The sequence below is a fragment of the Sphaerodactylus townsendi genome, linkage group LG09 (assembly GCF_021028975.2).
Source record: "Sphaerodactylus townsendi isolate TG3544 linkage group LG09, MPM_Stown_v2.3, whole genome shotgun sequence".
In the NCBI taxonomy this organism is placed as follows: domain Eukaryota; kingdom Metazoa; phylum Chordata; class Lepidosauria; order Squamata; family Sphaerodactylidae; genus Sphaerodactylus; species Sphaerodactylus townsendi.
In genome coordinates this window covers 306,997-333,704 of record NC_059433.1, presented here as the reverse complement: position 1 = coordinate 333,704, position 26,708 = coordinate 306,997, and the positions used below count along the sequence as shown (strand labels likewise).

Below are 26,708 nucleotides of genomic sequence, written 5' to 3'. Positions count from 1 at the left end.
AGCTTGACAAAGCCAGTTCTGGTGAACCTGGGTAACAGATAGAGATCGGAGCCACCTGGCATCCTGCCCCCACGAGATAACGGAAACAATCCCAGTTCTCATGAGACAAAAGTGTCAGGGAAAGCCTAGTTAGCTACTCAGTGTGTGAAACCATAAAGTAAAGATCAAGTAAGGAATGCTCCAGAATGGCAGTGGTAACATATATCAGGCTGGTTACATGTATCTTGTAGCAATTACATTGAGTTAGGAATGCATCTCAATCAACTAGATGCAACACACTGATTTCTTTAATGTTCTGTAAGAGAACAGGACACCTCCTTCCCCCAAATTCAATCCTAGGCATTGTGAGAATTTTTGGTATCTGAAAACAACTGTTGACTTATTATTGAATTAATGCTTATAAAGTATTTATTTAGAAGTGGGTGAGATTTTGACAAAGCAACAGAGATAGATTTCCCTCCCTCAAGTGACCTTATTCTATGTTCCCTACAGAAAGCCAAGTATTCTCAAAAGAAGCAGGCTGACAAGCATCACAGACATTTTACTTTGGCTGTGAGCTACTTAGTGTACCTTTCTACTAAGAACTTGAGAGACATTCAAAGGTACCCTAAATTGGGCCATAAATATATTGGACCATTTAAAGTAACTCGAGTGATCAATGAAGTGACAGTTCAGCTTGAACTACCTAAGGCATTGCGTAAAATACACCCCGTGCTTCATTGCAGCCTCCTCAAAAAGGCTCCGGCTCCTGATGTGTGACTCCTTCATCTGCTCCTCCTCCTCTGATTGGTTGATGGTGAACAACACTTTTAAGTCCAGGAGGTTCTGGACTCTCACTTTTTCCACAAATGCTTTCACTATTTGGTTTTTTAGAAAGGATTTGCACTTGGCATGATGAGTGGGTTTTCGCTGAGGATGTCAGCGCTCCAAAGCTCATCAAGGCATTCCATCGCGCATGCCCAGGCAAGCTGGGTGGGGGGGAGCCTTAAGGGAGGCGGAATGTCAGGATGTGTGTCGGCGGGTGGATTGTTACTGGGATGATGTGCTGTGCCAAGCTCCATCTGCTATTTTGCTCTGTTTCTCTCCTGCAGCTGTGTTATCTCTAACCTTGGGATGGAAGAACTGTTTCAGTGAATTCTGTTTTGTTTTGTTTCACACATTGAGGGGGGAACACTGTTGTATATTATCAAACTGTTCTGAGCTAATGCCTCAGGACAGGCTTTTGCTTTTCACCTGTCATCAGCAATAAAACCTTTGAACTTTTAAGTGCTTGATTGTCTATGCAGGGGAGTTCTGACAACAAGGACCTTTAATAATTTGGAGTCTAATAATGGATTACAAATATTTAACAGAATATAAATGGAACTAATGCTCCATAAAAGAGAAGAAAAATATTTCATTATCTAAAAAGTTAAAACAAGATATAATTTGTGTGTAAGAGACCCACATTAAAAAAGGACATAAAATATTCCATAAACCTTTGAGTGAAGATTTTATTTCAGCCTGTATTCATAAGAAAAATGATGCGGTGTTGCATATCAAATCACATTTAGACCCCAAATTAGTATTGAGTGATGGTCAGGGTAGGTTTGTGGGGGTGGATGTTAATTTACTTTGGGTCAGAAACTGTAGTGTTGGGAATTTATGCTTCAGATGAGGAAAGGGGGCATTTTATAAACATCTTATTGATAAGCTAGTTCCTGCTGATGTGTTCCAGAGGAGGGCAACCAAAATGGTAAAAGGTCTGGATTCCATGCCCTATGAGAAGCGGCTTAGAGAGCTACGAATGTTTAGTCTGGAGAAGAGAAGGTTAAGGGATGACATGATAGCCATGTTTAAATATTTGCAGCAGCAGCAGCAGCAACAAGCCTTTATTGGCATAGACAACAGTACAACAATAGTAAAAAAACTGATTTAAAAACATATACAGTACAGGAAATAAATGTTAAGTGGAGGGAAATCTATTGGCATTTAATAATTTCCAGGAGAAAGTCTGCCACTATCATACACTATCATACATATCATCAGGATTATCCAGCAAGTAGTGTAATCTAAATAAATTGGGGAGATCGGGTAGATGTAAAGGAGTAAGATTCACATACTTGGATCTGATTTCCTTGAATCTGAAACAGTGTAGTAATTGGTGGGCCAGAGATTCAACTGAGCCGTCATTACACAGGCACAATCTTTTAGCCTTTTCTATGTGACAAACATAAACTGCCCAGTCCTTTATGCCCTCTTTGCAGGCAATCAGTGGAACGGCCATTCTGTGAAGAGGACCTCTAGATATTTTTCTCTGACAGAAAATGCTTCACGAGTCCTTAAGTCAGCTCCCACTATCTTTGTCAAAACTATGAGAATTAAACACCCAGTGTTTTTGGAAAGCAGGTGGGACTTCTGTCCAGCTGAGCTTGCAGACCTGCAAAAAAGACTTGCTTTGGGGCAGCGGCTGCCATCACCACGCAAGTATCTTCACAGTGTAATGATGAGCTATCCGTGTTGAAGGAGAACCTGTAGGGACTTTCTAAAAGTGGGATCTTGTTGAGCAGCTTCCCTATGAAACTCTGAAGAGATACTGTCTGTGAGAGGTATATATTCCACTGCAGAACTTTTAAAGTTATTGTTGACACCAGACTGTTTTTCTTTGAAATAAATATTTAAAAACATTTTTATTGGTATCTATTTTTATTTTTCAAATTTACCAGTAGCTGCTGCATTTCCCACCCTAGACTTATACATGAGTCAATAAGTTTTCCCAGTTTTTTTGTGGTAAAACTAGGTGCCTTGACTTATATGTGGGTCGACTTATACACGAGTATATACAGTAAGTGATCCAGTATCAAATGAATTATGAATCAGCAATTAGAGGTGGATGAAATCAGAGATGATCTTTCAAAACCAAAATTCTATTGTGATGGAATAGTACTGTAAAACTAGCAAAGTCACATATGACTGTGAAAAGCATCTTTGCCTTTTGATCTCCTGGAGGGAGGACAGGAAACTATGCAGAGGTGCTAGGATGAAACTTCAAAGGCCTAAGTTACCTCATGGCCTGAACAGAGTTTTCCTGGGAAGGGGAAAACAAAGGTTTTGGAATTCCATCTTGAGACCTGGTCAGAGAAGCATCTCTGGGCCATGGGTTCCCGGAATGGGGACAAAGAACGAAAAGGGACATAATTACCTAAGCAATTCCTTAACCGCAATCTAAGTTTTATTTCTTTGATTTCTGTTTTTCAATAAAAATCGTTGAGACCTCAGCTGGTTGGAGTTGTTGGAGAAAAGAACCCAGGTTTTAATGAAACAAGCGTGGCTCTCCCAGGCTTGCTTTCATGATATCTATATTGTCGAAGACTTTCGCTGCCGGAATTAACTGGCTGTTGTGGATTTTCTGCGCAGTGTGACTGTGGTCTGTAGTTTTTGCTCCTAATGTTTCACTTTCATCAGTGGCCGGCATCTTCAGAGGCATGTCTTGGTAAAGCATGTTTCTCTTCATGCTAGCCATGGATGCGGGTGAAATGTTAGGATCAAAAACCACCAGATCACAGCCACATAGCCCAGAAAATCCGCAACAGCCAGTCAAAATTCTGTGTTTATAAAATTCTGAACTCTGCAAATGTGTGTAATATATATAAGTTGTGTGAGGTTTGTAATTGACTTCACTTCATCCCTCGGGAAAATCAGGAAATTATGCTTGGCTTGGAAACCGTACTGTCTAACCTCTGAACATTTCTATAGAGTTTCTTCCTGGATCTGGAAATGCCATCCTTGATACTATGTGGGCAAACAGTCAGGAGAGCTTGAACTGTGTTCTCTTGAACATGTTGGGTAGTAGAGAGTTTCTCCTTCTTCTCACTATGAGAATATTGCAATCTGGAATTCACTTCCCCAGCAAAGTTGCCAGACAGTCACAGTCTTAAATGTGTTTTTTGGACTCAGATCTTGGTGTGGTGCAAAGACAGAAATGGAGCAATCTGAATCTCGCGGATGCTGAACACACCCTTAGAGCTGTAGGGAAATCTGCAAGCCCTGTCTTTCCCATTCTTACTGGATCTGGATTGCAGAAAGCAGTTTATCCAACCCCTTGTGACCTTGGAAAGGAAGTCCCTTGTGTGATCTTCCAGGCTCTTAAGAGTTGGTTCCAGTTACTTTTGGCACCTTCTCACTTAGACACAGTGTGTAACAGACTTCTCTCTGTGTTACACCTCTGAAGATACCAGCCACAGATGCAAGCGAAATGTTAGGAACAAGATCTACCAGACCATGGCCACACAGCCCAGAAAACCCACCACAACCAAATGACTCAATGCCATTCTAAGATGAGCCACTATGCCTTTCTGTTGAAGTCAACTTTGCTCAGGATTCTTGGGCAGGTCTTATTGTCCAGATGTAAGTTGTGGAATTCAGAGGGTGGATTCATTACACTACTATAAGACATTTTAATGCTGCAGCTTCAGTTGCTTTTAGTGATTCTTTTCAATATGACTTTTGACATTTGTCTGTTATCTTGAATGCCAGAAAGACAACTGAGAATTTTTATAAGTAAACTCAAGCATCTACTAACAGAGACTCTGGCTGGTTGACTCTTATTCCTGCTTGTAGCTGCTTAGGGGAAGCCTCTTAGGGGAGTCCAGCTTATTAAGCAGAACTTTTACAGGACTTAGTTGGAAAGGTGGACCGTGGCTGCCTGCTGGCCACTCTAGCTGCCTGCTGGCCACTCTAGACGTTCCCGAGGTCAGTTCTTCCAGGCTGCCAGCACCCCACTGGAATCGGGATGTGGATTTCAACTCATGAGTCGTGACCTGTGACTGGATTATATTTCAGTCGAAGAAGTGGGGAGAATAGATGTGGTATGCATGAACCCCCTCCCATTTTTGACTGAATTTTCATATTCATTTTTATTACTGGAAGAAAGCATGCTTCACTTTGCAGTTTGTGGTCAAAGGTAGTTCCTGGGACTGAAAAAGTTCAAGATTATTGTCTTAACGTGGGCTTAGTTCTCCAGATACTCCCCTTTCACCCTGACTTCCTTGCTTCTGCTGTGTTAACCACATTTCCCGCTTTTAATTTTATTTTTTATTTATTTATTTATTGTATTTATAAACCGCCCTCCCCCGAAGGACTCAGGGCAGTGAACAAGACATAGAAGTAGAGCACACAATAAAATCAGTAATATCAAATCAGAATAAATAAGTATTAAACAGTGGCTCTATATGTATTAAAACTACCCCATTAAAAGCAGCGTTCAGTCGAATATAAATAGATGGCGTCCTACTAATAAATCCCCAAAAAGAAGAGGAGGGAGGAACGGTAGGATCTGCAGATGTTATAAAAGGAAGAAAGGGGGGGCGCCATCAGCGGCCGGTCTCCCCAAAGGCCCGGTGGAACAGCTCGGTTTTGCAGGCCCTGCGGAACTCGTTAAGGTCCCGCAGGGCCCGTGTAGCTGGAGATAGAGCGTTCCACCAGGCGGGGGCCAGAGCTGTAAAAGCCCTGGCCCGGGTGGAGGCCAGCCGCATCATGGAGGGACCAGGGATCACCAGCAGAATGGCCTCTGCTGACCGCAGAGGTCGATTTGGGACATACGGGGCAAGGCGGTCCCATAGGTACAGAGGTCCCAGGCTGCGTGAGGCCTTAAAGGTCAAAACCAACACCTTGAAAATGATTCGGAACTCGACCGGCAACCAGTGCAGGCGGCGCAGCACAGGTAGAATATGGTCTCTGGCGGCACCCCCTGTAAGCAGACGAGCCGCCGCATTCTGGACCAGTTTTAATTTCCGAATCAGACGCAAGGGAAGGCCTGCATAGAGCGAGTTGCAATAGTCTAGCCTGGAGGTGACCGTTGCATGGATCACAGTAGCCAGGTCCGTTTGGGAGAGGAAGGGGGCCAGCTGCCGGGCCTGGCGGAGATGGAAGAACGCAACCCGGGTTATATGGGCCACCTGGGTCTCCATTGAAAGAGACGAATCCAGGTGGACCCCCAGGCTGTGAACCGAGGGGGCCGGTGCCAATGTAGCCCCCTCCCACACCAGCGGCTGAAAATCCCCAGCGTCTCCTTCCCGTCCCAGCCAGAGGATCTCCGTCTTCGATGGATTCAGTTTTAACCTGCTCTGCTTCAACCAACCAGCAACCAAACAATGCTGGAGAGCTGCAGGGGCGATGACTGTTCCCCCCTCCATCAACAGAATGAGCTGAGTGTCATCAGCATATTGATGACAAGTCAGCCCAAAGCTCCGTACCAGCTGAGCAAGGGGTCGCATATAGATGTTAAATAATAGCGGGGACAACAGCGCTCCCTGAGGCACACCACACTGAAGTGGGCACCTCCGGGAGGCTTGGTCCCCACACCACACTTGCTGTGTCCGGTCCCGGAGAAACGAGGCAATCCACTGAAGGACAGTGCCTCGTACCCCAGAAGCAGCCAGGCGGTGGGTCAAAAGATCGTGGTCGACCACATCAAACGCTGCAGTGAGATCTAGCAACACCAGCAGCGCCGATCCACCTCGCTCTAGCTGTATACGGAGCATATCTGTGACAGCGACAAGAACAGTCTCCATCCCATGCCCAGCACGGAAGCCGGACTGGAAGGGATCAAAAGCCGATGTGTCCTCCAGAAAGCCCTGAAGCTGCTCCAACACCACTCTCTCAATTACCTTCCCCAGAAACGAAAGATTCAAGACGGGGCGGTAATTGGCCAGATCTCCTGGATCTAACGATGGTCTTTTCAAGAGTGGGCGGACCACTGCCTCCTTCAACCCACCAGGAAAAACTCCTTGCTCAAGGGAGCTATTGATGATGTTCAACAGGTGGGGCTGTAGCTCTGCCTGGCACGCCTTAATAAGCCAGGAGGGGCACGGATCCAGAGGACAGGTAGTAGGTCTAACAGCAGCCAAGGCCCTGTCAACAGCGGCTTCGGAGAGCAGGGAAAACTGGGCCAAACAAGGGCGGGAAGACGGCAAGGGAGCCTCCAGCTCGCTTATTGACTCTAAGGTGGAAGGAAGGTCCTGGCGGAGCGACGTGACTTTATCCGCGAAAAAGCTCATGAATGCCTCACAGCTAATAGCCAATTGGTGATTTGTAGAGCCCTCAGACAATGAGGTTAGTGACCGAATAATACGAAATAATTGTGCTGGGCGAGAGCTGGCGGATGCAAGAGAGGAGGAGAAGAATGCTCTCTTCGCCTCCTTCATCGCCATCTCATAGGCCTTCATAAACGTCCTATAAGATATTCGCGTGGCCTCGTCACGAGTTTTCCTCCACACTCGCTCTAGCCGTCTGAGCTCCCGCTTCATATGGCATAGCTCCTCAGTATACCAAGGAGCCAGTCATGGCCGGGGGCGCAGAGGGCGCCGGGGAGCAACAACCTCGATGGCATCGGAAAGGCGGGAGTTCCAGTCTTCCACTTGCTCATCGAGAGTGCCGGCGGGTTCAGGGTCCCGCAGAGCGTTCAGGAATCCAATAGGATCCATAAGTCTCCGCGGGCGGGCATAAATCCACCCGTCGCCTAGACAGGGGTGTTGTGGCACGTCCATCCGAACCTTTAGGGCATAATGGTCAGACCATGGCACTCTATCAACAGAGGATATGACCATATCAACCCCTGACCCAAAGACCAAGTCCAGTGTATGTCCAGCCTCATGAGTGGGGCCAGAACTTACCAAGGAGAGGCCTAGTGTCGCCATGGATGACACCAGGTCCGCAGCCACCACACACAAGGTGTCATCGACATGGGCGTTGAAGTCGCCCAAGACAATAAGTCTGGGGAACCTCAATGCCCAGTCAGCCACCACCTCCAGCAGCCGCGGCAGGCTGTCCCCTGGTGCACTAGGCTGCCGGTACACCAGGAGGACGGCCAACCTCTCCATGGCCAACCACTTCAGGCCAACACATTCCAGACCCATGATCTCCGGGACAGGGATGGCCCTAAAGGGGATGGTATCACAGATGAACATTGCCACGCCTCCCCCCCGGCCCTGTGTTCGTGATCGGTGGAGGCACACGAAACCCGGTGGAGAGACCTCGCCCAAGGCGACAGTCTCACCCTCTCGCACCCAGGTTTCGGTGACACAAGCCAGGTCCATCTGTTGATCTCCAAGAAACTCCCGGAGAACTGCGGTCTTATTATTTATGGACCTGGCATTTATCAACACCAATGACGAAGTAGGGTATCCCTGAACCCTACCACCTACATCCCTCGGGATAGAACGGAGGTCAGAAGGTGAGCGAGCATGTCAGCATCTCGCCCATCTTCTATCATCTGGCCACCGTCTACCATCATATTTGCCCCGTCCCATCATCACTGGGATCCCTAGCCCCCATTTCCCTACCGTCCATCTCCTATCTAATATCCTGGCGAGAGCTCCCCGCTATAATGGGCTCGGGCTCGCCACTAACTAATCCTTTCTAACTACCAACCTACAGCAGGTTTACAATAAGCTAGACTTAATAACAATATATCTGGCACCCACTGGTTTCTTACTAACTAGCTTCACTATCTACAACTATATCTTCTCACAATTTCATAGACAATTAAACATAAATAGGACCGGCAATGTTAAAAGATAGGAGATTAATGTTGGAAAAACAAACTCAGTAGCTAACTGCAAAGGGGAACAGGAGTTACTAGGTATTAACATTTGGCCACAGCACGAGGCTGAATACAAAACCACTCCTGTATCTGTGCACCCTCTGGTGGTCGCTGATGGTCGTAGCTTCGATTGCTACAGGAAGGTCTACGCCTAGGGCTCACACCTCCCGGGCGAGGCCATTCCTGTATTAGTCTATGCGCCCAGTTGTTATCTAATAGGGCTAAGGAGAGAAGGATGGAAATAATAATAATAATGGGAAGGCAGCACAATAGTTGGAGGGCCACTGCCACTGGCCACTCCCCCCAGATCTCAAGTACGTCAATTCCTGCCCAGAATTTTCCCTCTACACTCAATTGATTCCGCAAGACAGCAGCAACAGTGCCGGCTGCAATAATACTGTTGATTGTATATTCCGCGGCTGGTCTCTGATACTTAGAGGGCTGTGTGCTTAATATACACCACTCCTCCTTCCTCCACGTCACCAGAGCGGCTTGCAAGGCCCCGCCCTCATAATCAGGCCTAACTGGCTCAGTCGTTAGTCCTGCAGCACCGGAGTCGATTTCTGGAGGTGTCGTCACTGAGCCACTCGTTTCGCGCTTCACTAGCTCCGTCAGTGCTGCCGCCTCCAGCCCCTTTCCACCACGGGGCTCCCAGTTCTGCCATGCTAGGGGCTGGGATTGGGGCCGGGGAGTCTCTGTCACCGACGCCCCCGTTATAGCCACTAGAGTTTGGATGGGGGGGTGTCTGCCACCGACAGACACTCTCTCAACCCCTTCGGCTCTCCGTCTCCAGCCCCTCTCAACCACGGGGCTCCCGGTTCCACCACACCTCCTCCGGGGGGGATTCTGAGGGCTGGGCTTGCAGTGGGGGTGTCCCTGCCACTGACACCCCCGATGTAACTGCTGAAGCTAGGGTGGGGGAGGTCTCTGCCACCGACGCTCCTATTGCAAGCGCTCCCGTTGCAAGCGCTATCAGCTTCAGCCCCTCTCAGCCTCTCACGGCTCTCTAAACTCGCCCGGTTACAAGACTCGTAGTTCCACTGTGCCCTTTCCAAGGACGGTAGGGACGCTGAGGGCTGGGGTTGAGGTTGGGGGGTTTCTTGACTTCTTTTTGTTTCTTGGCTTCTTTCAAATGTTTGAAGGGTCATTTGTTCTTGCTTTGAAGGGTTTTCTGATGCCCTTTGTAGTTCCACTATCATTCTCTGCACCTGTCACCAGTGTTTTTCTTTTCTATTCCTGATTGATGGCACAAGACAGCATCATTTGCTTCCCCTAATCTCTAGGTAAACAGGTTTCAGTCAGCAATAATAGGATAATAGCAATCAGTTTGTTTCCACTGGTAATATTAATCTCATTGTTTTGTGATAAAGTTAATAATAACCAACAGATTGTTCGGACCTTCCTGTGTGTACCTTTTTTGAACACATCAGCTTTTTTGGACTAAGCCAGACCACTGATCTATCAAGGATAGCGCTGGCTGGCTGACTGGCAGTGACTCTGCCGAGCTACAAACTTTCTCCTTTAAGGGACTGCAACCTCATCTAGAACAGGAGTCTTCCCAGTTCCTCAGTCAGACTTCCTGCCCACCAATGGCCCTTTTGTTTTGTTGGGATTAAATTTCAGCTTGCTCACCTTCCTCCATCCCAAAACTTCTTCCAGTCACCTGTCCCCAGGGTCCCTGGGATCGGCTAGAAGTGTGAGGTAAAGTTGAGTATCAGCTGCATATTTGTGGCAGCCCAAATCCAGTGGCTTCATGTGGACATTAAAAAGCACGGTGGACAAAGCAGAGCCTCATGGGAACTCAGAGGCCCAGGGACAGAGCAGCAGTTCCCTGGCACCACGCTCAGAAAGCAAGGTAGATCTGGACCCTCTGCGAAGCGGTGCCTCCCAGCCCCCAAATGTTTAGAGTTCGTTCTTCTCAAAGTGATGAGGACCCACACGCTGTAACTGGTGTCTTAATATTTGTGCTCCTACGTTGTAACACCTGAAGTTGTTTGTGCATCAACTGGTGTCTTTCTGTGCCATGTTTGATCCCGACCTACAATGTGTGTTTCCATCCACTGAGGAACATCCCCCATGAGGGTCTGAACAAGTTTTGAAGCGTCACATTCTTTTGCTGCCTTCACTGTTGGAAGGCTCTTCTTGTGGGGCCTCCCCTCCTGCCCCAAGTACATCTGTCAGAATGGCTCTTTTTGTAAACATGTAATCCTGCACACACAGACACATAAGCTAGTTAAATATTTATATTTCAAGACTGATCTCATGGTTTGCGATGCTGACCATGCTTTACACAAAAGTGATCACCATGGCTCTCTTTTTGTTAAAGGAGCTTTAAAAACCATAATTAAATACCCTATTAACCATAATTCTGCAACTGGATTTCAATCTTCTTGTGTTTATTTTGTGGCTGTGAGGCTCCCACGTGCCTGAGCCAGCCTCTCTGCTGTTGTCCGTCCCACCAGCAATGAGTGCAGCTGGCCCACTGCCCTGGAAATTGGAAGGGGGAAGAGTCCACCCCCCAGGTCGTCTTCCTTGCCCTGAGTGAATGTTTCTGTCCCTCTGTCGCCTGAGCTCAGTCTGGGACTGTCTCTCTGGCCGGGTGTGGTGCCTTTCCTTTTACGGGTTCCCCTCCTCACCCCACTGTCTCCTGGCCTGGCTTTCATATTCTCCCATCTGATGAGATGGGGTTAGCCATCCAGGTCAGGGTAAAGCAAGCTTACAAGTTTGAAACTCCAAGAAACTCATGAACTTGGCAACTTATTTTGGGCTTTCTGTATGTACAAGGAGAGCCAGTCGGGGATAGTGGTTAAGAGCAGGTGGACTCTAATCTGGAGACCCAGGTTAGATTCCCTTCTCCTCCACATGAGTGGCAACTTTAATCTGGTGAACTGGATTGGTTTCCCGGCTCCTCCACATAAGCCTGCTGGGTGACCTTGGACTAGTCACAGTTCTCTCAAAACTCTCTCAGCCCCACCTCTCTCATGAGGTATCTGATGTGGGGAGAGGAAAAGGAGTTGTGGGCCCCTTTTGGTCTCCTAACAGGAGAGAAACAGGAGTATAAATCCAAACTCCATCTCTTCTTAGAGGAGCACTTGAACATGGTCAGAATTTTTCAGAAGCAAGTAACTGGGCAGAGCATGGAAGGTCCTAGCATGGCTTCGCCAGGACAGTGTGTGTGGTTGATTCAGAAGCCATATATTTTCTCTATGGCTGATTCAGGTCACACAGGAAAAGCTGTCTAACAGTGTAATGAATTTAATTTTAGGAACTAATCGTGTGTGCTTAAAAATCAACTGTGCAATTCAGATTTCCTTTAAAGGTTTAATTTTTAAAAGAGGTAGTGAAATCTAACATGAAAATCCAGCGCCAGTTTAAAAATCCATTGTGGAGTTTAGGTTTTTTATTTAATATACCCTACTTGCTTGCAAAATGTTGTTGACTTTAGGGTGTTAGCATTTTATTGAGGTCCTTTCTTTATAACCCTCCTTTTTCACTGAGACTCAAGGGTGACTACACAGTGCAAGACAACCTCAATCAACAGGGCCAGGACAGCCAGTTAAGGATTGTGATTGGCGGGAATTTCTTCCTTCTGCATTTCATGCTTCTAATCCAGCATGGGCCTGGAATCTGGAATCTGACTATAATCTATTAAAAAGCTGCCGGGGGCTCGCCTTTGAAAACAAGCATCAGAAACACTACAGTGTCTATCCATTTGGTCTCTGAAAGCATCAGCCTAATGCAGTGATGGCGAACCTATGGCACGGGTGCCAGAGGTGGCACTCAGAGCCCTCTCTGTGGGCATGCGCAAACAGAGTGCCCCCCCCCCCCACATCTAGACTGGCCTGGGCCGCTAAGCTTGATTATTAGCATTAAACCTAAGACCTAGTTTTAGGGAAGCAGTGTAGATAACCCTGTTAAGCGCGGTTAAACCCCACTGATTTTCATGCAAAGAACTAAAGCACAATCCTTTACCTGGGAGTAAACTTGGTTGCTGGCAATGGGGCTTGCTTCTGAGTAAACCCTCCTTGGGTCGTGATTCACCCATTGGAAGAATTGCACTGTTGCTTCAAAGCAAAGCCATCGACTACCACCAAGCACGCCTCAGAGCTTTTTTTCTAAACGAAAACCTCAGTATTCAGGTTAAATTGCCATGTTGGCACTTTGCAATAAATAAGTGGGTTTTGGGTTGCAATTTGTGCACTCGGTCTTGAAAAGGTTCGCCATCGCTGGCCTAATGGATGCAAAATTTAGTGGGTCTGATGAATAGGGCTTTTGAATCCCGAATGGGGGCAAGGCATTTGTCACCCCCAAGTCCCATTGCCCAGCTCCACTTGGAGCAGTGGCAGGGTTTTTTTTAATGCAACCTCATTCTTTCTGGAAGTGGTAAAGGTAGCTCTAGGAATCGCTGGAAAATTCCAATAATTCCTAGAGCTACCTTTTGCCACTTCTGGTTAGAACTTCTACTAAGTGCATGAGACTGCATTTCAGAAATGTGTGCTGCTGAGCTCCCTGCCCTCCCACCAGGTGCCAGACACTGCCTGGTCCTGCTAATGAAGTGAACCCACAAAAGTTGTTGCTGGAATACATGTGGTTATTCTTTGAGGTGTCCCTGAACTCTTGCCTTATTTTGAGGATGCCAGATCTCTGTCATTTGCTTACTGAATCGGTTCTCCTTCAGTGACTCCTGCTTAAGCCTCTCTCTTTTTTCCCCCCAACTAGGTAAAGGCAGTTCAAGCATCTCATCTGACGTGAGTTCAAGTACAGATTACACACCAACCAAAACGCAAAAGAATGCAGCCACCAGCGAAGGTAGGTGGATGGTTTTGTTTCTGGGTCTCCAAGTTGATCTGCTGTGGAGGTGTGGCATTTTTGCCCTTTCCTTTGATCTGAAAATAAATGAGCAAACAGAAAACAACATTCTTCTTCCTTCCACTTCTAGTTTCCCGTGTGTTGCCTTTCAGCTTGTGGAAATGGTGTTTGTGTATTTGAGGGGAGGAGTGCAACTTACATTACAGTGGTAGAAAACATAATTTTCAGGAACTTTCCAAAAGGAATGTTTCCAAAACCCTTCGTCCTTGTGCATCATTCTTGCTGTGTCTTAAATTTAATGTGACCGGGCCAGACTTTTATTTCCAAGGCTAATGATGGAATTGCCTCTGAAACTGATCTACAACTGAACTTGAATATACTGTGTTTCCTGGTGCTTAGAAGTGTGTGCCAAGAACGCTCAAATGCATAAAGCTAGACTTATGGTTCAGTGGTATTGGGAAGTGAGGCTGACGGCTCTCACCTGGAGGCAGGGGGAAATGAGTCTGTTCGGAATGTGGATTTCTTGGCACAGAGGTGTGAGGCGGGTGGGGGAGCAGAGGTGTCAAACATCTGTCTTGAAGCATGTTTTGAAGCCCAACTACTTCATGAAGGCGTCTTTGCAAGTGGGGATTGAATCCTTTCTCCAGCCTTTCTGCACTGCTAGCAGCATAGCTTTGGTCTGTGTTCACAGAGAGTGCGAGCTCACAGGGCAGTCCTTTGCAACCTTCTAAGCCCACTGACTTCGGTGGACTGAGAAGGATGTAACTCTGCTTAGGGAAGCACTGTCGGTATTCAGGCTTCCGGTGAGGAAAGCAGGATGCAGGGGCTAAGCACTTTATCTGGCCGCCAGTGCAAATGCTTTAATTCTAGAGATACTTTGGGAAAGAAGGAAGTAGACACCAGGAAACGCGTTGGCAGTCAGCCTCGTGCCCTGGGGTGTCACAATGAGAACGGCTGCTCCAGATCATGATGTTTGGTTTTGTGGGGCTTGTTTATTTAAAACATCATAGCAGATATATGAACAAAATGTACACAACTAAAGAAACAAGAAAAATAAGCAGGGAAACATTAACAGGTGTGTCCTGGGTGTGTCCTGTCTATCAAACATTAACAGGTGTGTCCTGTCTATCAAAAACACTAATCCAATAACAATTATTATTTGTCGGACTGGGAATAATACATCATAATTGCTCCTGCAGTATCTAGAGAAAGAGAGAGAGAGAGAGTTTGACATTATATACAGTTGAATCATTAATTGCAATGGTAGTTATTTGGTACATTTATCATGAGTTTTCAGCAGCTTTCTTGAACACCCTTAAAAACCCCTGCTTAAAAAACAACAACCCTACTGAGCCCTTCGGGGGAGAGCGGTTTATTAAATCGTGCAAATAAATAAAAATAAATAAATTAAAAATACTTATTTGGATGAACTGCATGTCTAAATGATTGAGTAGAATGTATACTAAAACAAAATATAATTGTTGGTTTTAAATGCTTTGATTGGCAGATTATTTTGAGTTTTTTTTGTCTCAAGGAATTAAACTGAATCAGGGTTATTTTTTTGTTTCCTACGTGTTTTGAGAAATTAAAAGCAAACCGTATGAGTTGAGTAAACATACATCTGGCAACTGCCTGGGTCTGGCTTTTTAACTTTAAGCTCATTGTCTCTGCGGCCTTATTTATGAGAGCTTGGACCTCTACACAAACAAACTGTTTAATCGGTGAGGATGATCCCAGAGTAAAAGCCCAAGGCTGAGAATTCCAGGAAAATTGGGGAAATTCTAAATGGATACAAATTTGGTTCTGCAGTTTTCTTTACTGAACACTGAAGTGGTGTCCTGGTTTTAAAGGTTTGTCTTCAGCTTTTGATAAGGGGCAACTTGATGCATTCATTTTAAAAAAGGGTTTGCTTAAATGTTGGAATGTCAGTAATTTGAGATTGTACTAGTTATTTGTATGTGTTGCCTCTTGGTAGACACTTGATTCTGTGGTTCTGCAATTTGACTCTTGCTGGCTTTTCCCTATTATGTACCTCTAACTTTTCTCTGATTAAAATGGGAGTATTCCTAGTCTTCTTCCAATGAAAACTGCTCACAGCCCCCTTCACACTCTTGTGCACTTATGAAGGCTCTATCTGTTGACTGTATGCGCACCGCTGCAGCCTGTGTTCTTCAGGTCATGTTCTTTTACAGGTATAGATTTTGAAAATTATCTGGCAGTTCTCCATACTCCACCATGTCTCTGTGATGTCCACTATATCAATCTCCTCCTTCAAAACTCTGTACTCCAACTCCCCCATTTTCAGTCAATATTTGACTGAAGATCTCCAGTTGTAATGGTGTTGGAGGATCTTCTCAGTTTCTTCACTGTAAAGGTGTATTGCAGAGTCTGTCAGAGGTAGAGGTGGCAGTGTCCTGGGGGGACTTGGGGATCCCCCAGTATTACAACTAATCTCCAGACAGGAGAGAATGTGGCTGCTTTAGAGGGCAGGCTCTTTGGTGTTGTGCCCCACTGAGGTCCCTGTCTGTCCCAGCCCCAAATCTCCAGTTTTTCAACCTGTATCTGGCAGCCCTACCCACTCATCCTCCTCTGGTGAGCGGCCGGGGGTGGGGTGGGGGTGTTACTGGCCTAACAGGGGTAAGGGTTTTATTGAAGGGAATCTCCACCAGCTGCTAAAAGTGTAACAGCACACATATGGTTTTAAAAGTAGCAAAGGGGAATGAGCACTCACATTGGCAGCAAGAGGGGCCAAGAGGAGATCTTTTAGACTGTATAATACGGGGAAGGAATTCTGGCAATGAATATTCCACAGAGTAATTCAAGAGTCCAAATTGAGTTTAAAATATTTATATAAATTTGGTTCAAAAATACATACACACAGTAAGGCACAAGAGCACATACATTCAAGTTGTAGTCGACCCACGCGGTCAGCGTAAGAACGAGACGAGACGCGGAGATAACATCTGGTGGAGATCGCCAGCAGCGGGAGACCGGAGGTCCACAACAATGAAGTTCCCGCCTGCCGTTCCTGGCACCTTTATTGTTATCCTATTGGGGCGCAGTAGGAGGGAGGACCGGGGAGTTCCGAGAGCTGGAGGTCGAGATCATCATGTGATGCATGATCTCATCTGGCTAATGCAGCGGAGAGGAGCCGCATGCCGCTCGAAGCCTAATCCTCACCTGGGGCAAGAGACCATTGTCCCCGCGCTCGCGATTGAGCTTCAGGCAGTTCATGACCCGGCACTCATGGGGATGAGGAGGGGGTGCGCAAGCGACCAGCAAGGCCAGAGGGTCCGCTAAGGCCCCAACGTTTCTACCACGGGTGTGCTGCTGGATCAGCAGTGCATTACTACATCTCCTCCTTACATTTGAAAAGTGGCAAATAAACGCTTAAGGGGCTGCATTTAAAGGACGCTTGTCTCCTCCTCGCCGCCTGGTCAAGCTGACCAAGCTGCTTGTGTAACATTAGAACTTGGCTAAGCGGGTAAGGGAAATCCTCGAGGGGCTTCTTACACATGTTACAGGCAATAGACACGATTGAACAGAAACAAGATCCGATAACGAAAAGCACACAATTAAACCAATGCAGAGCTGTACAATAGCACTCAACCATCCTCCCGCAGCCGCTCCAGAGGGCTGACCACCAATAGGGCAAAACATCATACTTCAGATTAGATACAACTTCTGCAGCTCACGCGACTTCTTCATGTGAATCAACTGGGAATTATCAGAAAGATTATTAAAACAACACATATTATGTACATTCTCACAACCCAGGTGTAACAACAACAACAAGTAATCAATAGCTACACTCCATTGTCTAGGGTCGCTGGACGGTTCCTGCTGCTCGGAGGCCAGAGCGCCCAGAGCAATGGAGGGTAGAATGATGGCTTCGCGAAGGGCACAGGCCAGCCGCCAATAGTCTGGTGTTACAGGAAACAAGTCCGGGGCTCCCATAAGGGAAGTTGCGAGACAGGCTCCGCCTGAGAGGGCGACCGCTGGCTGCTTCACAGGAGGGATCGAAGGCAGAGCGGATGGGCGTATGGCGGGCCCGGCTCCTGTGGAGCCTGGGTAGCTGAGAGTCCCGCAGGCAGAGGGCGGAAATGCAGCAATAACAAATAACATAACTTCAAAAAAATTAGGGCATGCAATAAATTTAAACAATAAAACATGGCTAAACGATACATAGGCTGGATGATGCTGGAAGGAAGGCAACCCGTGGTTGCACAATTGTCCAATGCATGGCTCTGCTGTTTGACTACCAAAGCTACAGAGCCGCATGGCGCTAGAGTCCATGGATTTCTCAAGCGTAGGGAGAGCTACTGATAGTCTTTAGCATTGCAGGTTCAGTGATTCTCACGCAGCAAGGTTGTGAGAGAAGGTTCCAACAATATTCAAGCCGCTGGAGAACAGCGGAGAGTTCCAAGGGTTAATCTATCAGGAATGTCCTGGCTGCAACTCTTCAGCCAGGGGCTGCAGAGAGGAGAGAATAGCGATTGTAGATGAGGAGCAGCAACATCGCCGCATCAACCTCTGAGCCACAGCTGGCCCAAGCTGCCGCTCGGCATACCAGCGGGCTGTGATCCTTGTGGAAGGATGGGTGTGTTATTCCAGAGATCCTTCCCATCTCGCCCAGGCTGGGGCAATCGGCCCTCTCGACAGGGCGGCGGGTCGATCTCTCCAGGAGGCCCCGCCCATCTCCGATGGGGCTGGTCTGGCATGGCTAGCTGACTCCTGTATGGAAGAGAAAAGACAGCAACGCTTCCCCTAGGGGTTTTGCGTGTTGGCTGAGTTAGTCCTTATAGATGACAATGGAAGGCTCGAGCCCTGAGTGGGGGGGCGGCAATTTTGATAGAGAATAGAGAAGAGTACTTGGATATGGTCTGCTAGAGAAGAGGATGAGACCTTGATTGGGTCAATAGGGGGAACTACCTCTTTCGCTTGTTTCGGCCAAGCTGCTAGGCTGAAGCTGGCCCATTCCGGCCAACCATCACTTGCAACATTCACATGCTTAAGAGATACAAGGCAGGAATTGCCCAAGGCTTAGGAGGAAGGGAGAGGCTCATATCCAGGTCGGATGTTTGTTTGTAAAATCTATCCCAATCACCGCCTAAGGTGTGTGGGTTTTTGCAAAGCAACTTCCTGAACAATTCACAATTATAGTCATATCGTAATATAGCATCTATAGGAAAGATACAGAGAAGATGCAAAGAAAACAGTTCCTGGGCTTGAGGTTTGATCACAGGAGCAAATTGAGAGGGTTTGCAAAAACCCTTATCAGATCCTAGACGAGAGGTGGGTGCAACAGCCCATTAGAAAGAGGGAGGGTGCAGAAGGAAGGCAGGGCAGCAAGCTGCCTCTACCTTCCCTCCGCAGGACTTGGCCGGTTTGAGCTCGAGCCTCCTACCTTCACAGCCGTGAGGCCGTGTAAGATAGGTGTGGCTGAGAGACCCCCCTTGGCACTATGACTAGCCAGGAGCCAGCCAGCAGAGAATGTGGGAGCATGAAAATGATTTGGCTTCATATGTAAACTTCATGTTTTACCAATGGCAGTGTAGGCTCAGATGGATCTAAGGAAAGGTTCTCAAGGAGAGGTTTGAAGAAAAGTTTTGAAGGTTTAAACTAAGATGGAGGCGTTTGAAGCAGGTCCCATCGGTATCCTGGGGAGCACGACGAAATGTGTCCCGCTTTTAAGGCGATGCTGTAATGGGCGAAGCCTTTCTGCCGCATTGGCACACATAATCAGAAGGAGAAAACTTTAATTGAAGCACAAGAGCATAGCTTGAAGCTAATGGAAAATCCCCCCCCTATGAGGAAAACTTTAGGGTCTCTTGAAAGGGCAAGACATACAGAACATACATAGGCATACAGATAATATAAAGTAACAAGGAGGATTACAACCTTGATTTGAGATCTTGCTCTCTGAGGTAATTGACGAGCATTTTGCTGCCACTGGGAGCTTTGAGCTTAGGCTTTAAAATATACGCAGAGGCTATGAGATTGGTTTGAACCTTACAGCTGGAGAGGGCCAAGGGGGCTTCTTCTTCATGAAGGACTTTCGGCTTAAGGCCATTGTGTGAGCATCTTCCTTTTCCATGCCCTTCATTGTCCTGTGGATTGGCCATGGGGCATTCTGAGGAGGGTTCAAAACGGCAGTCCTCCGGCCAGCATTTCTTTCTGTTGCAATTCAGTGACTGTGGACTCTGCAGAGATTTTGAAATGCTGCGCCATTCTGGGGCACTGGCGGAGGCATGGTGACTTTGGAAGTAGAAGGGCTAGCAGAGCAGGGAAGTATAGACGAGGGGAGCCGAAACAACGAGATTTAGATTAGCTGAACTTAGATTAGACTCCGCGGGAGCTGCAGAGGCAGGGTGTTCAGGTGAACTTGGCAGTTTCTGCGGATGTTTGTCCATACTTGGATGTGGATGGCTCCCTTGTGCATGGGTCGATGACCCCTGGATGATGAACAACCCCTGTTCAGCGGGCGGAAGCGGCAAGACCAGCCTAATGGTCTCCTCGCGGGGATGGGATCATACTGAGCTGAGCAGCGGCGATCTCATGGGGAGTCCCGGGAAGGGTTTGAGGTGCGGATCTTGTTCCGGGTTGGGAGATGCCCGGCGCTGGCCTCCTTCAGCGGGCATTGGGGAGCCTCGCCCTAGACTCTTCTGGGGTTCTCTGGGGAGAGACCCTCCTCCGCCACAGGGTTGTAGGCCCCCCCCGCTGGCAGCTCTACAATTCCTCCCCGAAATGTCCTGGCTTGCCGCACTGGAAACACTCGCCTCGCTGCTTCATGGCAGCGGAGAGGGCTTAATTAGAAGGCTGGCCTTAATAAAGACCCGGATATCCTGGCAAGCTTTGAGCATGTCGGCCAGCTCGGTTCCTTCCTTAGGCTCAGGATCGCTGGCGCACTCAGCGATAGCCTTTGGCAAGGCGCCTTTGGCGAGTCGGCCCTGGGCCTCGTTGTCAACCGCCTCTGAGGGCCTCCTGGAGCCTGTTCAGCAAACTCATAGCTCGGGTTTTGCCGGATGGCGGAGAAACTTCCGGGCTGGCTGGCCGCATTGGGGACTTTGATAAATGCCTGATATTAATTCCAGAGGCTTGCACTGTAAGGCGGTGGGCTTCTCCCAGGCAGGACAATCTGATTGTTGTGGGTTGGCTTAAAGCATCAAACCGTGAAGCTGAGCGTGTTGTGTAGGCCTTTAGGCGGTTGCCCTGCTGCTGCATTGTTGGCGAACTCGCTTCCAGATCACAAATTCGTGCAGGGCTCAGGAGCATGCGGAAGGTGGTCTTCCAGTCGCCCGAACCATTAGGTGACTCCTCAGCACTGCCTCGGCATGCTTCTCACATAGGCTGGTGATCAGCTCCGCGACCGGGCTTTATGGAGCTCGGTGAGGATATTATAGCTCAAGGGTTGGGCACTCGACAACTCAATAACTATGCCATCCTCCCCACGGTATTCGTGAAGTGGATGGGGCACAATGCAAGGATATCGGCATCGCTTCCGTCAGGGTTTTCTTCTGCAGACTGCCAATACGCTTCTGGCGAAAGTTTTGAAACCCGCTACCATTATGGGTTTGACGGATGCAGCGTTTCGAAATAAACGCGATAGAGGCCGGGCCGCTGAGAGTTTGAATTGGGTGAGGGAGCCGATGGGGGCAGAAGGAGGACAGGCCCAATTTAGTGGATAGAGAAAATTCGCTGGAAATTGAAGGTGAAAGATCGAAGGAGGGCTGCCTACAGCAAGGGAGCCATAGCCTTTGGCGGCTGATGGCTTACAAAACATTGTCTCCATCGCCAGTAGCAGCGACATCGGCGCTACGAGGCTCTGTGCTTAAGAGTGCCTGATGCTTCCAAAGTCCTTAAGATCCAATGTCCCCCTCTGGGTACCATGGACACTGAGCTTCAATCTCTCAACCAATTCTATGCAGCTCCCTTCGCCGGACCCGCCGTGATTTCGCTAACGCCAGTTCGTCAACGCAGCTTGTCATGCTTCCGCGTCTTTGCAAGCTCCCATACCGGGTGGTTCCGCCGGACGAGAGGTCCTAGGACGCGAGAAACTGATGCACCGATCTGCGAGTGACAGGCGATACCCAACGGTAACCTTGGATGCTCAACCAGCCGGACTTCAGTATCGCCCTTCCCCAGGCTTAATGAGCAGGGTGAGGTTCGAGGATTCCTCGGCTCGCACCAGCTTGTAGCCTAATCTGGCACGCCGGTCAGCGTATGAACGACGACGCGACAACATCTCCGGTGGAGATCGCCAGCAGCGGAGACCGGAGGTCCGCGGTTCCAGCGAGCTCCGCCCGTCTACGGCCCTGGCACCTTTATTGTTATCCCGCCAGCGGTAGGAGGGAGGACTGCGGGGAGTTCCGGGAGAGCGGGAGGTCGGGAGATCATCATGTGATGCATGATCTCATCTGGCTACGTGCGGAGAGGAGCGTAAGCGTCTGAGCCTAATCCTCACCTGGGGGCAAGACCATTGTCCCTGCGCCCGGTGATTGAGCCAGGCAGTTCATGACCCGTGACTCATGGGGGGATGAGGAGTGGGGGTGCGGTGCGACCAGCAAGGCCGTAGGTCCGTTGGCGTCCCAACGTTCTACCACGGTGCTGCTGGATCAGCAGTGCATTACTACACAAGTTTCCTAGGATATAAGCAGATTTGAAAGATAGATTGGAGGATAGAAATGGAGGGGGGTTTTCAGGGTAATACGTCACCTAAATTCAGCTGAAGAAGATCTTGTAGAAGGCAAGGATTTCAAATGACCAGCATCTGAATCCAAGCGAAGGACGATATCGTGTCTCAAACTGACCAGACCAAGGGAGGTACAGGCTAGTAATGAGCAAACTGTTGCAGGTGAACTAAACTTTTATAAGGTGGGTCGTTCCTTGGTGGGAAAGGAACCAATCACACTAAGTTTCACATCTGTGCTGGGTTTGGGGGCGCTGAGGTAATTAGTCAGCTCATCTACTGCTAAACCCGGGACAATGGGGCCAAAATTGCTTTGTTAAGCTAAACGAGGAAATGCTGAAAGGCTTCCATGCAGATTAACTCTTGAGAGTCACTGCCCAGGATATTCAGATTTGACAGAGACATTAGATCAGGATAAGGTAAGTGGTTTTAGGAGAGTCATGACAAAGGGAAGGAAATGCAAAGGAACAACTATTTGTTGCTGACCTGGGTTCCCAGAAGAGATAGGAAGTGCAGTGTTTGATAGCAAGTTGGCTTTCCATATTCTTTGTCTTTAGCAGTTTCTATAGCAAGGTGTGGTAATCAAGCTCATGCCCACAAACAAAATGAGACCTCCAGGTTATGCTGGAGTAGCTCATTATCTTAGCTTTTGTTAAAGTAGACCTTTTGGCTGTGGTCAGGTGATCATGCGGCTACCTACACCCATAGGAGTGCTTTTGGCAACTGGCTTTTGCCAATATGATTTTTAAAGGAAAATATACTGCTATGAGAAATATATATATTTTATAGGATTGGTCAGAGGGCTTACAGAGGGCTGGCAACCCAAGTCAGAAGTCTGAAAATTCCCTTAATATTAACTGTAATGGAACTTTTAATATTTTTAGAAGAAGATGTGTTTGGACTTATACCCTGCGTTTCTCTCTTGTAAGGTGTTTCAAGGCATCTTACAAGCTCTTTCCCTTCCCTTCCCCACAACAGACAACTTGTGAGGTAGGTGGGGGCTGGGAGAGTTCCAAAGAACTGTGTCTAGCCCAAGGTTACCCAGCAGGCTTCATCTGGAGGAATGGGGTAACAAACCTGGGTCACTAGATGGGAGTCCATTGCTCTTAACCACAGCATCACGCTGACTTTACATTTTCCAAAAGTCAAAGCCCTTTCTGTTTAATAAGACAGCCTGGGCTCTATCCATGGAAAATCTGACTTGCAGTAAGGTAGGTTAGATTAACATCTTCCTCTTTTTTAAAATGCACAAAACCCTGCTTTCTTCCCACGACTGATAAATGCCACTGTTCACCTGGCACCTGGGCATTTATCAGCTCTGGGCATTCTAAGCAGGATAGCCAGAAGGGGAAATCCGTGCCCCTGTTCTCTTTGTCGAAAGACTGCAGCTTGTAGCTTCCTGACTGTGGGATGAAGCTTCCCTTGCAGCCTGCTTGTTTGTGCATTGGAGTGTCAGCCAACTTGGCTGAAGAAGGCAGATGTGAATACATCATATTACAGTTAACTCTGCTGCCAAGTTAGAGTCAGCTTCAGCAATATTGTAGAAAAGGCCAGGCAAAATAAAAGAGGGGAAGGAAACCATCTTCTCTGAAGGACTCCATTAAAGTGGGCTGTGGGACACAGAGAAGCTTCCTTGGAAATAGTGATGGTGCTTATTTCAAAGGCTGCTGTTGTTCATTGTGTATTAACATGCCCAAAAATGACACATGTGCAGCCGAGCCTTAAAGAAACATACGGGATGTAGATAAATTTCACAAACTAGAGAATGACCATTTTTGTATTCTAGAAATAGCAGATATTTTGCCAAGCGTCTCATGGGCTGTCAGGTTCTGCTCTGTAGCAGTGAAGCCTTCATAGTGACGGTAGCCCCGAGGGCCAGGCCACAGCACCCGGCTGGGGACCGGAAGAGGGGCCCTGAAACTTTTTCACTTAAGAAATTCAAACTCGGTGCCGCTCAGCTCCAGGTGAGGGGCCAAAGGCTGGGTCGAAGCCTTACGTAGGCTCCTGGCCTCCCATCCCGATGACGTCAAGATGCCAGGCTGGTGTCATGACACTGAAGCCCCTAGTGGGCATGGCCGCCACCTGCCTTCTGCCCTTCTAAGGGCAGGCACAGTGGGGCCTCTTTGCAGAGCCCATCCTGGGCAGCAGTGGCGGGCCATGCCGATTCAGGGCTGTACTTTAGAGGGATGGAGTGCAAATGCTTAGCATAACTGTACCCTTGCATGCCAGACCCAAAGGCTGGAATCACCTACAAATACAGACCCTGGCAGCATTCACACATGATGAGAAGCCGTGATCAGCCACTGTGGGAAGGAGCCTCTCTGGCAATCCGTGAGCTCCTGGGCTCCCCCCCTCTTTTCCTGCCTTCATGTGCAGCTCAGAAATGAACCACTTCTCTCCTGGGAGAAATCATGTTTGTTTTCTTTGCATTATGAATTATGATTTGTGTTCTTGCTGTAGGTGGGCTGCTTTCTTACATCTTGATTTACAACTGGGTAGGATTACTTGATAATGCTTTGGAGGCTTCTCTGCTCTGTGATTGTATTTAAGGACCATATTAAGTGAAAGGTAACAAAAGACAAATTTGAATAATTTGTTTGCAACGTCCTGTTCCAGTAGTTGCTAAATAAATCTGCTGTTAGTATGTTGTTGTTTAAAAAGGGGGCTTTTCTGCGACTTGTTAGAGGCTGTTGAATCTGATTCTGTCTGAGGCTAAGGTCTCCTAGTGTCTCCTAGCTTCATGAATCAATTGCTGTTTAAATTGAACTAAGCAGGGTCTGCCGTGGTTAGTATTAGGGTGGGCAACCTCCAAGGAACACCAGAGTCGGGATGCAGAGACACAAGCAGTGGCAAACCACCCCCAAATGTCTCATGACTTGAAAACCCTATAGGTGTGAGGCTGAACACCACTCAAGGTCAACATTAAAAAAAGAACTTTATTGTCTTGGGTTGGCCTAACTACAGGGTGCTGGAACTGAGGGTTCTTGTCCTCAGTGCCAGTATTTATTCTGTAACCAATCAGCTTTTCCCCTCTGCCCTGGTCCCTGGTCTCCCATTGGTTCTGACAGAGCTGCATAGTTTCCGTCTGACATAGCTCTGTTTCCCACTCTAATGCAAAAAGGTGGGAGCTGGTGGCTGCTGGGAATTGCAGTCCTGACAACAGGGTCATCATAAATATAAGCTTTGGTTTTAATTTTTTTGGTTCGTTTTAATAGTTTCAAAATGTTTAATAGTTTCAAAATGTGATATTCTTTTGTATATTTGTTAGCTGCGTTGGTGACTCTTATGAAGGCAGAAAGGTGGGATATAAATTTGTTAAATAAAATGCTGCTGCTGTACAATTTAACTATATTGCATGCCTTATGGCATTTGTTTTGTAAGGCACATTACAGTTTGTTTGTTTACTTTGTTTATTCTTTCCCTTTCTTCCCACGAGGCATCTAAAGTGTCTGACATTTTATCTTCACTGTGTCCCTGTGAAGGAGGCTGAGAGAATGTGATTGGCCCGAGGTCACCCAGCTGAGAGTTGAACTTGGGTTTCCCAGATTTTAGTCTGACACTCTTAAGCCTTCATCACACTAGAGGACAAGTAAATATGTATTAAAATAGGATACAGGTAAGCAACCAATGAGACATGGATAATCACTAGTGCAAAGTGTTTTTGCATTTCAGGTAGCTGAAAGCAAGCTTGTAGCTTCAGGTGGCTGCAGAGGGCTTGGCACCTGATGAGAGCTTCTAACTGTGCCACCCATTTCCTGCAGGAGCCTGGAATCTTGAGCATCATTATGAGTTTCCTGCAAAGGGCAAATCACTTAGCCCTTTGCCCCATATCCTTTCCAAGGCTTGATCACCAGCCATTCAAGTTTCCAGTCACTGGTATAGAATTTCAGCAGAAAATGTGGGGAAAAGCAAAGTAACTGTGTAGGGGCTTCTAATTTCATTTCATGTGTGCCAAATGCAAACATAAATGGAGTGCTTTGTGTTAAGGATTGGAGTGGATAAATACAGGCTTTGGTTTGAATATGCTGTGTGGAACTTATTCAGGTCTGTTCGTGGGAGAATTCTTTTTGAACCCAGACGGAGGTCAGAATGGGCAGTACAAACTTTAATCTCAGTCAAGAACAGCCAGCGCTAGAGAATCGACCCAGCACAGCTTAGCCTGAAGGAGATATAAATGGTTTGAGCAGCTTAAAATTCTCCAGTAGTAATACAAACGACTTCAAAATTCATAGAAAACGGACGAAGTGGATAGGAGGCCCCATGGAAGGAGAATTTTTGTGACTGATTGGCAACCTCGTTCTCCCATCCTTCAAGCTGGCGCTATGTTGCCCTGATTTTGAAGCAGTCTAAAATCATAGACTCATGGAGCTGGGAGAGACCCCAAGGGCCATCAAGTCCATCCCCCTGCCATGCAGGAACACACAATCAAGGCACTCCCGACATATGTTCATCCAGCCATTGTTTAAAAACCTCCAAAAAAGGAGACTCCACCACAATCCGAGGCAGTGAATTCCACTATCGAACAGCCCTGACAGTCAGAAAGCTCTTCCTAATGTTTCGGTGGAATCTCTTTTCCTGTGCCTTGAAGTCATTACTCCGTGTCCTGTTCCCTGAGGCAGCAGAAAACAA

At 47.5% G+C, this 26,708-nt stretch overlaps 1 protein-coding gene across 1 annotated transcript in view; it reads left to right on the top strand.

Moving 5' to 3' along the window:
* The window catches only part of LOC125439019 (collagen alpha-1(I) chain-like), a 243,491-nt gene that overhangs the window by 30,289 nt on the left and 186,494 nt on the right, over positions 1-26,708 (top strand). The window contains exon 4 of the mRNA XM_048507844.1: positions 13,301-13,390. Coding sequence (XP_048363801.1) covers positions 13,301-13,390 — 90 coding nt within the window. The remainder of the gene's footprint in view (positions 1-13,300; positions 13,391-26,708) is intronic.